This window comes from Neurospora tetrasperma, assembly GCF_000213175.1.
Source record: "Neurospora tetrasperma FGSC 2508 unplaced genomic scaffold NEUTE1scaffold_3, whole genome shotgun sequence".
Lineage (NCBI taxonomy): Eukaryota > Fungi > Ascomycota > Sordariomycetes > Sordariales > Sordariaceae > Neurospora > Neurospora tetrasperma.
The window spans coordinates 3,667,839-3,682,568 of NW_009799101.1; the positions used below are offsets into that span (position 1 = coordinate 3,667,839).

The 14,730-nt window shown below is 36.0% G+C and overlaps 1 protein-coding gene across 1 annotated transcript; it reads left to right on the plus strand.

Moving 5' to 3' along the window:
* Positions 1–10,585: 10,585 nt before the first annotated feature.
* NEUTE1DRAFT_146594 (uncharacterized protein) lies at positions 10,586–14,254 on the plus strand (the record flags this gene model as incomplete). The annotated part of the gene is made up of 4 exons (XM_009852913.1): positions 10,586–11,412; positions 11,479–11,778; positions 11,834–13,584; positions 13,653–14,254. The coding sequence occupies 4 exons, from the start codon at positions 10,586–10,588 to the stop codon at positions 14,054–14,056; spliced, it is 3,282 nt and encodes a 1,093-aa protein (XP_009851215.1).
* Positions 14,255–14,730: the final 476 nt, after the last annotated feature.

Genomic DNA, 14,730 nt, shown 5'->3' on the forward strand with positions numbered 1-14,730 from the left:
AAGGAGGCGTTTAATAGTTTTATATACAAACTCGATTTGACTAGTTACTCTAATACTAAATTTCTATATCGTAAGACGGTGTAATTACCAAACTCGTTAATCTATGGGAGGTAATATTTATGAATATATACTAGAAGTGCTATAATTAATCAAAAAGAGCTGTTAGTTAATAGTAAAAAAAAAAAAGGTAGGCAAAAAGAGTATATAATTTATTAAAGAAATAATAGGGTAATTACTTACGAATTTATCTTTTGAATTTATAGTATAATAAATACTATACCCGCTTAAAGTAATCCCTATTATTAGTATAAACTACTTACTTCTAAGTAGCTTAAAAGCCTTCGTACGTATTTTAATAGAATCGACGAGTAGGGTTGAAGGTAGGTATATTATATTGCTATAGAGTGATAATTTTAATTATTAGTTTATTAATTACTTTACGAACTCTTTGTCTATCGTTGGACTATTGGGTAAAGTAGTTAGTAGCGGCGGTATTATTAGCCTCTTCTAGGTTATTTTCTTCTAGGTTGTTATTAATATACTTATTATCCTTATTAATATTACTATCCCTAGTTTTATTATTAGTTTAGTCTTCAGCCGCCGTTGCGGGACTTCTATACAATAGGGGATTGGGACCGTTATATTACGAACTTAAGTAATGACATGGGCTAACCAAGCTACTAATAACACAACAGCCACGGAAAGGCTGGGCAATATAATTATAATACTACTAGAGACTAGGGCTAGAACTAGGAAGGGCTCAAACTGACATTAGGAGCTTATAAGCCTACAACGAGCTTATAAACCTACAACGAGCTTATAAGCCTATAACGAACTTATAAGCTAGGAAAGAGCTTATAAGCCCGGAACGGGACTACAAACCCTATATACATCTATAGCAGACGTTAAAATATAAAGACGACTAGAGAACTTAAATTATTAAATAGTTCAATAGTAATCAACTATACAATAGATTATTAGCACCGAGACTAGTATTACGTACGTATATTTATTATAAACCTTTTAGCTTTACCAAATAGTATTAATAGTCTTATACCTTTAACTATCTTACTTAAGCAAATTAGACCGCCGTTCGTTATATATTAACTACTCCCTTTAGTCTATTTTAAATAGTAATTAAAAATATCTCTTTACTTTACTATATCTACCGCTAGAAATAATAATAATAATACTTCGGGTAAACCCTTAAACTTCGCTACCCTTCAATAATAGCTTAAAACTACGTAGGAATATATTTTCTAATTTAAAGTTCAATTCAAAGCTAAACCTGGTACCCCCGAAGCGAAGGTAAGAAAAGGAATTATCTCCGTTGATAGATTAAAAATTAAATTATTTGTATTTATAGAATTTAATAGCTAATAGGCCGCCCTTATAAAATTCTTAATTTAAATATATACCTACCTCTACTTTTATAAAAATCGGTTTGCCTCTAAATTTGAAAAGGTAGTTTATGTAGGTACTAAATTTATAGATAAAGCCTTTACTTAGTACGAACCTATCCTTAAGGACTACTACGAAAATAGAAATTAAATTTCGGACTTTATTAAGAAAGTCTTAAATTCCTATAAAAAATTTATTTAAACCCTCTCCCAAATTTTTAGAAAGAAGGATAAAATTCGTAGGGTTTAAAAAATATTTAACCTATCTTCGATAAATTAAATCTACTTTAACCTATACTACGCTTTTTAAATAAAACGCTTTTTATAATAATATTAATAACGACGGACTAATATAATTATTCTATAATAGCCTTAAGGAAAGAATTAAGGACGAGCTCTATAAAGAGGATTGTCCTAAAATTATTAATACCTATATTAATAAGGCTATTTATATTAATAATCGACTATTTTAGCGGGAGTAGGAGAAAAAAGGGAAAATAATTACCTTTATTCCTCTCAAATCTAATACTAATACTAAGAAGAAAAGAACGTAGGGAACCTACCTTTCTAGAACTATTTATATTAGACCTATAGAAATCGATGCGGCCTAAACTAATTAAAGCAAATAAAACTTTTTAAAGGTTAAATATTTTAATTATAGTAAAACTAAATATATAAAGAAGAATTACCGTACGCCCAAGTAATTAAATTAGAAGAAAGTAGAAACTACTATAATAGAAGGAGTTAAAGTAATTAAAATTGCTAGTACCGAATATAATTAAAACGATTTAGAGGACGCTATAAATAAAATTATAAATTTCAACTTAAAAGTATAATAAAAGGCTAATAACGAATATAAATAAGAAGGGCCTAATAAAGAAGATCCTAAGAAGGAGGTATAGGACGATAATATATTTAAAGTATAAATATACTGAACTCCAATATAGGAAGAAATCCGTAGCCTCCCTAATACCGACCGAATTCTCTTTATAATTATATATATAATAAATACTACTCCTCCCCTATTACCCCTACTAACTTCTATAATCGAAGAATATTATTCCCCCAAATTTATTAATCTATACTGGTATAAATACTCCAATAATTCCGCTAAAGGATACTAAACGGAGCCGCTATAATACTACTTATATAAGAGTAGGAAGGACGAATTATAGGATATTTTCTAAAAGAAGCGTATAATTATTATCGAAGGGGAACCTTAAACTATTTAGGAAGGACTTTTAAATATATTAGAAGTGTATTAACTAATTGAAAGAGATATAGTCTAAATATACCCCCTTTATTTCGCCTACTACTGTATATTATAATTCCAATATATTACTAATAATTACTATAAATACTATAGGAAAAAATAGGACAACCGTTTCTAGCCTACTTACAAATTCGACCGGTAAGGGCAACCTAAACTAATTATATATACTTTTAACCAAATAAATATATAAATTACCCTTATTATAAACAAATAATTCGTATTCAACCTACGCCCCTTTATATAAATAAATAATTAGTTAGTACTTAGGAGATTCGTTATCCGCCCCCGCAATATTTATACCTATTTAAAATAGGGAAAAGTAAATTCCTAATAATAATAGTACCTAATACTCAATTACCCTATTTATATAAAATAGAAAATTTGAACTTATAAAATAGAAATTATATACTATAACCGACGGGCTAATACAATCGGAAATATAGAGGACAAAGAAGCCGCTTATTTAATATAGTTATAAAAATACTATTTGTTAGACGAGCCCGAACTTAAAGAAGAGAATACTCTCAATAATTACCGCTAGGAATTAGGAAACGGCTTAGGGCTTTTAAGGAGGCCCGGTAGAAATTAAATCCCTAAATAAAATAAATTATCCGGCGATATAACTGTTAGAAAAATAAAATCCAAAACCCTATAATATTTATAGAAGTTACCACTATAGAGGAAAGGAAAGAAAACTAGCAATTTAAAATTATAGCCTACTAGAAAAATTATTAAATTTTTATATTAGTAAATTCCAGAGTTCAATTAAATTTTATTTTACCTAAGTTCGTTACTTAATTAAAAATCCCCTAGAAGAAGAAGAAAGTTCCTTTTATAATAAAAGGACCCTTCGAAATATAAATCGTAAAATAGGAAATATTACTACTCCCTATTACAATAAAAGGTAAAATAGTTAAAATCAATTTCAATATTATTAAAATAGGGCTATTTAAGGATATGATCCTAAAGTACCTATAATATATTATATACGACCTAAATATTAATTAGAAGGAAGGTAACCGCTTATATTCTAGAACGTACCTAATTACTAATAGAAAAACCGGAATATAGGAGGAAGCGAACTACGAAGGTATTATTCCTATAGCCCTACTATAAATAATATAAGAAATTATAGTTTATATTATTAATAAAAGTAGTAAAATTATGGAAGAAGGGTTAATAATATTAATAAAAGTATTGGCAATTAATATTCAATATAAATTTAACTATTATTAAAATTAATAAATAGAAAAGCCGAACATAATAATTCTAATAAAGTATTAAGAATACCCAACTTTCGTTTATAAATACCTTAAAAAACTACTACTATAAGGACTATAAGACTATAAAATCAAACTTAAGGAAGGAATTAAATTCAAGTTCTTTAAAGTATATTATACCAACGAGAAATAAAATATAGAATTAAAGAAGTACTTAAATAAAAATTTAAAACGAAAATATATTTAAAAATCTATATTACTAATAGGGTACCCCATTTTCTTCGTACCGAAGAAGGATAGAAAACCACGCTTTTATATTAATTATAAGCAATTAAATTAAAAGACTATAAGAAATAATTATCCCTTACTCCTAATTTTATATATCCGAAGTTAATTAGGAGGAGTATAATACTTTACGCGCCTTAATCTACCTATTATTTATACCTATATCCGAATTAAGGAAAGAAACGAATAGAAAATAATATTTTATATACCCTACAAGTATTACGAATATTTTATTATACCCTTCGGATTAACTAATATACTTATAATATTCCAATCTATTATCGATTATATAATTTAACCCTACCTTAATAAATTCGCTATTTACTACCTAAATAATATCCTTATTTACTCTAAAACTCTTATAGAATATAAAGAATATATAAAGAAAATACTAAATATACTATACAAGTATAAATTCTTTATTAATATAGAGAAAAGTAAATTCTATATAAAAAAGACTATATTTCTTAAGTATTTAATTTTAGAAAACGAGGTTAGGATAGAATTAAATAAAGTAGAAGCCGTACGGAACTAACCTACGCCTAAGAACGTAATTAAAGTCCGCAAATTCTTAGGATTTACTAATTTCTACCAAATATTTATATAAGACTATAAAAAGATTATTAAACTGTTATACGAATTTACTAAGAAGGAGGCTATTTTTATATAAGGAAAAACGGAAAAGGAAATTTTTAAAGCTATTTATAATACAATTACCGCAGACCCTATACTAAAACTTTCTAACCCGAATAAACCTTTTAAAATTTAAATTAATATATTAAATTATACTATTAAAGAATAATTAGAATAGTACGACGATTAAAGGAAATTATATCCTATAGTTTTCTTTTTAAAGAAATTAGAAGGACCCTATTACAATTATTCTATTTATAATAAGGAACTCCTAATTATTATCAAAGTATTTTAAGAATAGAAATTATACTTTAATAAAATTATATATAAAGTATAAATCTATACCAACTATAATAATCTTTAATACTTTACAATTACGAAGGTACTTAATAACCGCCAAATATAATAGGCCGAATTCTTATTAAAATTCAATTTTAAAATTAATTATAAGAAAGGTTCCAAAAACGCCCGAACTAATACTTTAAACCGTCGGGCGGATTATATAAAAAACGCAATAGAAGCTTCTATATTATTATTCTAAGAATAATTAAATAAAATATTTATATACCCCTTATAAAAATAAATAAAATACTATACCGTTTATAGAGTTAAATTGTAGGACTCTAATTATTAAACTACTATCGCAATTTCGGAAGAGCAATAAAAATAGGAGGATAGTATAGAAAAAGGAATCGTCCTCTAGAATAATAAATTATAATACTATAATAAGGCCTACGTTTAGCCCGAATAGTATAAAACGCTTATTATAAGGATATATACGTTTAAAATAGGAGGATATATAGGTATTACTAAAACTATAGTATAAATATAATAGTACTACAACTTTCTAAAAATAAAAACCGAAATAGTCCGAATATTATAGGCCTATAAGCGTTATAATAAAACTAAGGTTGTAAAATATAAACTATATAGATTTTTCAAACCCCTAAAAGTTGTAAAAAGGCTATAGAATTCAATAATTATAAATTTTATTACTAAATTACTACCGTTTATAAATACTATAATAGGAATTACCTATAATAGTATTTTAATAGTAGTAAATAGGCTAACTAAATAGAGTTACTTCCTACTATATAAAGAAATATAATTAATACAATAATTTGTAAACGTAATCTATCGGAATACTACTTTAATATACAATTAACCGAAGGAATAGATTACAAATAGGAATACTAAATTTGTATCCAAATTTTAATAAATATTAATAATTAAACTCGGTACTAAAAGTAAAATATTAATAATATATTACCTACAAATAAATAAATAAACGGAAAGGATTAACTAAATTATAAAATAATATTTAAGGAATTATATTAACTTCGAATAAAATAATTAAATAGAACTCCTACCTATAATGTAATTAATATATAATACCTCTCCTACAGAAACTACAAAGGTTTTACCTTTCTTTATAAATTATAAGTATAAATTAGAATTTTTAGAAGGATTAAATACGAACGTCCCTAGGGCTTCGGTTAAGGCCGGAAAATTGTATATATTATATAAGAAATTTAAAAAAGAATTAAAATTCGTTTAATAAAAAATAAGCCGGTATTTTAATTTAAAAAGGTTCGAGGAACTTCTCTTTAAGGAAGGGGATAAAGTCCTTTTATTAATTAAAAACCTTAAAATAAAGAGGCCTAATAAGAAATTCAATAACCGACGAATAGGACTATTTAAAATTAAGAAAAAGATCTCTAATATAGTATATCAATTAGATATTCCTAATATTATAAAATTAAAATTATATTTATTCTATATCGTATTATTAGAACCAGTACTTAAGAATATACGAATTAATATATATATTAGTATTAAGAATAAAGAGGAAGAATAGAATATAGAATAAATTTTGGATTCGAAAATAGAAAAAAGAGAATTAAAATACTTTATTAAATAGGAACACTTTAGTCCCGAAAATAATACTTAAAAACCCATTAAAAATTTAAATTGCCCTAAGAAATTAGAAGAATTCTATTAGAGGAACTTAAACTAATTAGGGATAAAAGGTTACCTAATTAAGAAGGAAGGAAAGTTAAAACGTTTATTAAAGACTAATTAAACCCGAATATAATTATAAAAAAAGTAATAACTTCCGCCGCTTAATTCCTAAATAGAATACTAATTTACTATTTAATATACTCCTTAACCTCTAACGCCTCCAATTCCTTTATACTTAATATAATTAACTCTTAATTTTATTTAATTAAACGCTCCCATTCCTATTCTAATTAATTTAATTAAAACGCCTATTCCTTAAATAATTTTATTAACTCTTAAATATTCTTCAAAACTTTAAATTTTTATTTAAATACCTATAAATACTCTACAGATATATAAGCTACTAGTATTAATATTAGTATTACAAATATTAAAGGAAGGTAAGGAAAATAAATATTCCGTATTAATATTTATAACTTTATAAGGATAAATACTATAAATACACTCTCTATACTTTCTGTAACGAGGAAATCTCTTATATATTAAGAAATATTATTAATAACGAATATAGGGTATAATAATCGACCCGAACTATTCAATATAAATTAATAACGCTTAATATATCTTTAAAAGGACGCTTCTCAACCCGAAAGGATATAATAGAAAAATAACGCGAGGGAACTTATAATATAAAACATAAAAGGGAGTAAATTAAGAATTAACTATAAATAATATAGGAATAAATTAGTAAAGCCATCGAAGACGTCGGTTAAAGAGGGGAAATATTATATTACAAACTTAAATAATAATATAGGCTAACTAAACTATTAGTAACGCAACAACTACAGAAAGGCTAGGTAGTATAATTATAATACTATTAGAAACTAAAGCTAAAACTAGGAAGGGCTCAAACTAATATTAGGAGCTTATAAGCTTATAATAAGCTTATAAGCCTACAATGAGCTTATAAGCCCGGAACGGGACTATAAGCCCTATACACATCTATAGTAGACGTTAGGATATAAAGACGATTAAAGAACTTAAATTATTAAATAATTCAATAGTAGTCAACCGTATAATAGATTATTAGCACCGAGACTAATATCACACACGCATACTTATTATAAACCTTTTAACTTCACCGAACAGCACTAATAGTCTTATACCTTCAGCTATCTCACTTAGGCAGATCAGACCGCCGTTCGTCACACGTTATTATCCAAATTCAGGACCGTTAGCGGGGGATTTATAAGGTTAAGACCGGGGGTAAGATAGTTATTACTATTATCAAAAGGCTAAACCTACTTCTTTTTAATATAATAATTTACGTTCTTTATAACGTACTATATATAGAGTTAGTATAGTACATTTAGGTAAATAGTAATAGTGGCCTTTTTAAATCCCTCATTAAAATCAGTAATAAGTATTATAGGATTAGAAATTTCGTAATCCTCTTAAAACTTCTTCAAGTAATTAAATTACTAATAGAAGTCTTCCTATCTCTCTCTATTTAAGAGACTAAAGCTAATATTAAAATTACAATCTAGTGTATTAATGTTAGTAATATTAAGAAGAGGGAGGTTAAAGCAATTAATTTATAAGAAAAAAAAAGGGGTTAGTTTTAGACTCTAAATAATTAATAAGGGTAATAATACCTTATATATATTATTAACCAATAGTATATAGGGTTTTTTTTTCTATATTTCAATATATTAATTAAAAGTCTAAAATATATATATAACCCGCTACTTATCATAATTAATAGAGTACTTAATACTATAAAGATTCTTATACTACCCTAGTAAATCGATAAGTATTTTAATTGAGGAGTAAGGGCTGTACTTTGTATAGTAGATATACTATTGAATATTTAATACTTCCTTAATTATAATAGAAATTCGAAGACTATATAGTTCTAATACTGAATTATTATAATTAGTACGCTATATAGTAATTAAATTATCCTCTTTGGGATTTAGAATACTATTTAAATAATAAGTAATCTAATAGGTAGTTATTTTAGTAATACTAAATAACCATTCAATAGCAATATTAATAGCTTCTTTATAGTTACGGCGAACCTATTATTGGTAAATAATATTACTGGCAAGGTTAGTAATATTAAGGTTATAGTTATAGTAATTCTTAGTCTCTTTGATGAACTACTAATTACTTTACTTCTTCCTTAATACGACTTTTGCCTAATATAGGTAATTAAATTGCTTCAAACTAGTATTTTGAACGCTTTATCTAGTAGTCTTATAAACGCAGCCGTATATATAATAATAATCAACCCATTTAAGAACTCCCTCCTTCCCCTTTTTTTTACTCTTTAACTAGGTATATAATACAACCGTAAAGCCTTATTATACGTAGTAATCTTATAGTATATTAAAGGCGGCGATTAGATTATTATAGTTAAAAGAGGTGAATAATAGCCGGATTGGCTTTTTAACGTACTTATTGGGGGACGGTGACTATATTTTTAATTTCGATTGTTAGTAGGGACGGTAGTAGATTAATAACGATTGGATTTCGGTAACAGGAGTTGTACTCCGGTCGGGAGTAACTAGTCGAGACGGATTGGAGGTTATTTTGGTAGGTAAATCTATTAAATTGTAGTTAGATATATTCGTTGTAGTCAGGGAGGGAGGCAATTTGATTTACTTAAGCGAATATACGATTTGCGGTAGATAGGCAGGCGGGCGGGCAGGCGATATTAATTAATATTATACAATACTACGGGGTCAATAATACTCTACAAAATAATAATAAAGACAATGAGATAATCACTATAAAAGATTAATAAATAATAGAGTACTATCTCGCAATACCCTTATTCAATTATACAACGCTAATTATTACTAACAGAGTACGCGCGACGACGGTAGCGGTTGGGTAGCAATGCGCTGGTGTGGTATGTGTGTGTGGTGGCTGGCTGGCCGCGCTTACTTAGTGATAATATGTAGGGGGGCTTTCCAGGGAGCATTTCGGGGTTCTCCAGCTAGCCTTTTCGTTCACCGACGAGGTGTCGTGGGTGAGGAAGCGAAGGAGAACGTCGGCGCAGTGCAGTGCTGTGGGTGCTCCTGGACAGTGTCGGACAGTGTTTGCACTGTGATGGGCTTTTTTCTCTTTTTCTTTTCTCGGGGCTTCTTCCTAATTCTGATAGGCTCGTACCAGCCTGGATCAGCGCCGCCGTTCTGTTCCCCAGAGACACCTTGCGAACCTCTCTTGACTCTCTCGTTACTGAAGGACGCATTGCGAGACTGCAGCAACACAGCGAAGGAACTCTCAAGACTTGGCCTTCGCTGCACTGCAGTTCATCAGCATTGTGGTTGATTGATCCCTGTCCGCTTACTCCACCCCGCAAAAAAAGAGAGGAAGGTCCACTCGTACACTCCAAACGTTTTGCACGTTCATTTGGCGACCCCGACACAACGGCATTGGGACTCCAGTATCTGCAACAAGGAAGAAAAAAAAGAGAAAAACCGATTGGATTGGAGATCCCTCGGTTGAAGTTATTGGAGATCGATTGGAGACAAGCGGGAGGGGCAAGGGCAAGATCCGCCGTTTTCTTCTATTCTTGTTCCCGCTAATCAACCATTATCGCCGCTTGCCCACCTCGTCACCCTTCGGCTCTCTTTAATCCTACTACCAAGACCTGTCCTGATAGCCGTCTTGACTTCTCTTCAACCACCACAAACCGCTGCAAACCGACACTGCGGCCCGACCCAGGGGCCTGCCTGGCCGACAACCCGACATCATCACTACCATCGGCCTCGGGTCGCATTGACTTCATTGCGCCCCTAACCATGGCCCAGTACGCCGCCTCGGCCGCTCAACAAGCCGCTGCTGGCCATCAGTCTCTTTCGCCGCTATCGCCGTCCGCCTCCGTTTCCGCCTCAGTCGGAACTGCTCCGCCATTGACTCCATCCGGCACCGCTCCGGCCGGCACTGCTGCAGCTGCGGGTCCCGCTCCGTCTGCCGCCACGGCCCAGAGTGGGGCCGGATCTTCTTCCGCCTCCCAACCTCAGGACAAGCCCCGGTCCCAGTCGCAGTCCGGTGCCGGCCCTTCTGCCGCTGGCGGTGGTGCCTCTTCTGCTGCAGGAACCCAACACAAGCGGGTGTATCAAGCATGTATTCCCTGTCGCCGTCGCAAGGTCCGGTGTGATCTAGGGTCCGTCGATAACCCTAGTGATCCGCCATGTGTCCGCTGCCGGCGCGAGAGCAAGGAATGCTACTTCAGCGCAACCCGCCGTAAGCGCAAGTTGGACGATGACATGACTGACATCTTTGATGATCCCGACCATGATGACTACATTCTCCGCAACGGCAGGAAGCAGCTACGCAGTGGTGAAAGTCCGGTCATGGCTGCCCCTCTTGATCGCCGTCTCTACAGCGATGTCCCTCTCACTCCTGGGGGTAGTCGGGGTCGGGCACAACCGTTGAGGAGACCCGGAGATGGCGGCCCCAACAGCACTACGAGCACTGGAGGTGCTCGGAGTACTACCGGCGGCGAGTTTGGCGCTGGTGAGGCCAACACTCCCTTGGAGAACCTTGAGGCCAGAACAGTTATGCGCAGGGAGGTCTACGGTCCACATGACGCTCTAGACTTGTTGTACAAGGCGGCGACCGACAAGTTAGTTGATACCCGTAGTGATCGGTCACAGAGACTGCCATATGCTGATGTCGCGCGCTTGCGTAGCCCGATGCATAGGCAGGACGGAGAGTCTACTGCCGCCGGGGGCTCTTCGCGGACCAATCATCATGCTGGTCGCCCTGGTCTGAACTCCCGTCACTCATCTCACCACAATGACCGTCCGGGTTACCACTCTCGTCACGCTTCAAGACAGGAAGCGCCCACCGAATCTATCGACCCGGAACTCACCAAGCGTGACATATCACAGGAGCCGGGCTACAACGAGGCACTGAAAGCATGGGCGCGCTTTCGGTTCGTGCGGGCTGGGTGGTTTACTGCGCAGGAGGCGATTGATTACATAGAATAGTAGGTTGCTGCCTTCTACATGTTGTTCTTGTGCTAAGCTAACATGGCCACCTAGCTACTATGCATATCTTTCACCACTCACGCCTATATCACCTCCTACGTTCCGGAATCCAGCTTCGCACCTCACGTTGTTGACTGAGGAACCCATCTTGACAGTGACGCTCCTCACTATTGCGTCAAGGTATCGCCGCATGCCAGGAACCGGAGGCCACTGTCGATCACACGCCATCCACGAACAGCTATGGACCTACCTCCGAGGCATGATCGAGCGCGTGGTCTGGGGTCAGGAGGCATTTGGTGGTGGCTTTTGTGGCTCGGGTGCGGACGAATCGCAGAGTTCTAGCACGGCACCATGGAGGGGTCTTCGCCGCGGCAGTCTCAGAACATTCGGCACAATTGAGTCCCTTATGATCCTGACGGAGTGGCATCCACGAGCCCTCCACTTCCCGCCGAGCGAGGCCATTGACGAGTTGCTTTTACCCTCGTATGAGCACAATTCTGCGGATGACGACAACAACCAAAAACCTTCAGCTGGGATTGGCGGCAGGAGAATAGAGAGCTGGCTGGAGCCTGCCTGGCGAAGTGACCGTATGTGCTGGATGCTGCTGAGCACCGCTTTGGGCTTGGCGTACGAGCTCGGAGTTTTTGACGACATCGACGAGCTGCTCGCAACCGGATCCATAACTCGGCCGGAATATGAAGATGAATCGTATCGCCTTAGAGCCCATCGCATCAAGAGATTACTCCTGATTTACCTGAGCCAGCTTGCTGGCCGGCTCAACTGGACAAACATGGTCCCTGAGAACATGCGTAACGATCCTATCATGTCACGAAGGCGACCTCACTCGGGAGAAGGCACAACTCCGGGAACCAATCCTTCGTCCACGTCCAACGGGTTTGTGTACATCCCCGACCTCGAGCTAGACGACCAGATTATCCTCTGCTGGGCAGGTGTTAGCAATGTGATGCATAGGGGCAACGAGAAACTCTTCCGGTCTCGCAACTACACCACCGATATCATCCAGAGCGGAAAGTACATACAACTGTTGAAGGAGTTCCAGCCTCTGTTGAGGAATTGGTGGAACGACTTCAACCGATTTGTTTTGCCACCATATATCCGGCACATCCTAACCATCGAGTATGAATACGTCCGAATCTACGTCAACTCGCTTGCTTTGCAGGCTGTCGTTGAGCGGTGTACCAACAATCCCAACGTTGGAGGCGGAGGCTCAGCCAACGGTGGAAGCGTCTCGGGACACTCTGCTCCGCAACTGTCACCGCAGACGCAGAACTATCTCGGAAAGCTGCCGCTCAGTCAGCTTGGTGGGTTCGGGGCTGAAGACGAGGAGTATGTGAAAGAGGTTGTTAACGGCAGCCGAAACCTGCTTCGAACCGTTGTCGATGGTCTCTTGCCCAAGGGTTACCTAAAGCACGCTCCTGTGCGGACCTACTTCCGCATCATCAGTGGTGCCATGTTTCTGCTCAAAACGTTTGCACTCGGTGCGCCCAAATCAGATGTCGAGTTGAGCATCAGCCTGATGGACCAGACGGTAGATGCTTTGAGGCACTGCGTTGTTGACGACGTTCATCTGGGAATACGCTTCGCAGATATGCTCGAAACTTTGACGAGCCGGCTACGCAACCGCTTTATTCACGCCCCGCCGCCGCCCGTTGCCACTACAGATGGTCGGTCTCCCAATCCAAATCACCAAGCTGATACTACCAACGGCAACGGTCCCATGCCCCATGGGGCTCCAAATCTTTCCTCGGGGGACGTCTGGTCCAAGCTGTCTGCTAATAATCTCGGTGAGTTATCCTGGCCTTCTCTTCTAAATTGCTTTCCAAGAAATTGAAACTAACAAGTCACCAAACAGAACGCGCCAATCCTACAAACAACATCTCCGCCACCCCCTGGGACGTCGCAGCTGGTGACTTTCCCTACCCCACCGGCTCGGCATCCATGTTCGGCCCATCTACGCCCGCCGCCACGTCTAACTTACCCGATACCAATGGCAACAGCAATGGCAACGGTGGTGGCGGCGGCGGCGGCGGTGGTGGTTTGACGGACAGCATGTTTGAGAACACGGATTGGGCCAACCCTAGCAACGAGATGTGGTACCTCCCCACCGGCCCGGCCTTTTTCCAAAATATCGACAATACGAGCGTGTCGATGACAGCTGAGGGTGTCAATGTGGGTGGTGTCGATTTGTTGGATTTTATGGCAATGGATCCGATGGATGGGGCTAGTTTTGTTCTCGACGGGGGGAGGTATCCTTGAGTGTTCGAGTTGAGTTTTGGGACAGAGGATCGATCTCTCTGTGAATTTGCGGCTGATGGTGGAAAAAAAAGATGGGAGCGAGGTGATTATCATTATCATCGTGGGAGATATATAAAGGAGAGGAAGGAGGATGGGACAAACCATGCTGAGAGAGCTAATGAGTTGCAGGTATGGTTGGAGAAGGCATCGTGATGGTTGCCAAAGTAATCTGAAAGTGCAACACGGACACCAAAAAAACAAAGGAAGGGAAATTTTGCTCATTTGGAGAGAAATAGGGACAGCGCGGTGTTTTTTCTTGTCTTTTCGTGTTTCTTCACACTAGAATAGGTGGCGTCGAAATCGGATATGGTAGGAGGGAGAGGAACGAGAATTGAATTCAATGGACGAACAGTACCAATCTATCATCAACTCAGATGTGCATACTTTTGTGGTGATGAAGTTCCAATGTCTTGTGCAGTAGTCGTTGAATTTGTTGTCAAGAGAATAACACAGTTTAGAGAGTATCTGTTCCCCATGTTAATGATGAAAAGAACAACTCGTCAATCGAGTTGCGGTCATTCCAGTGTCTCTATTCTTTCAATGTTAGATAGCCTGGTTTTCTCATTACCGGTTAGTGGTATACCTAGTGCTAGTAACTCGTGTTTATGAGAACGTTATCCGCCCTTCCCCCCCCC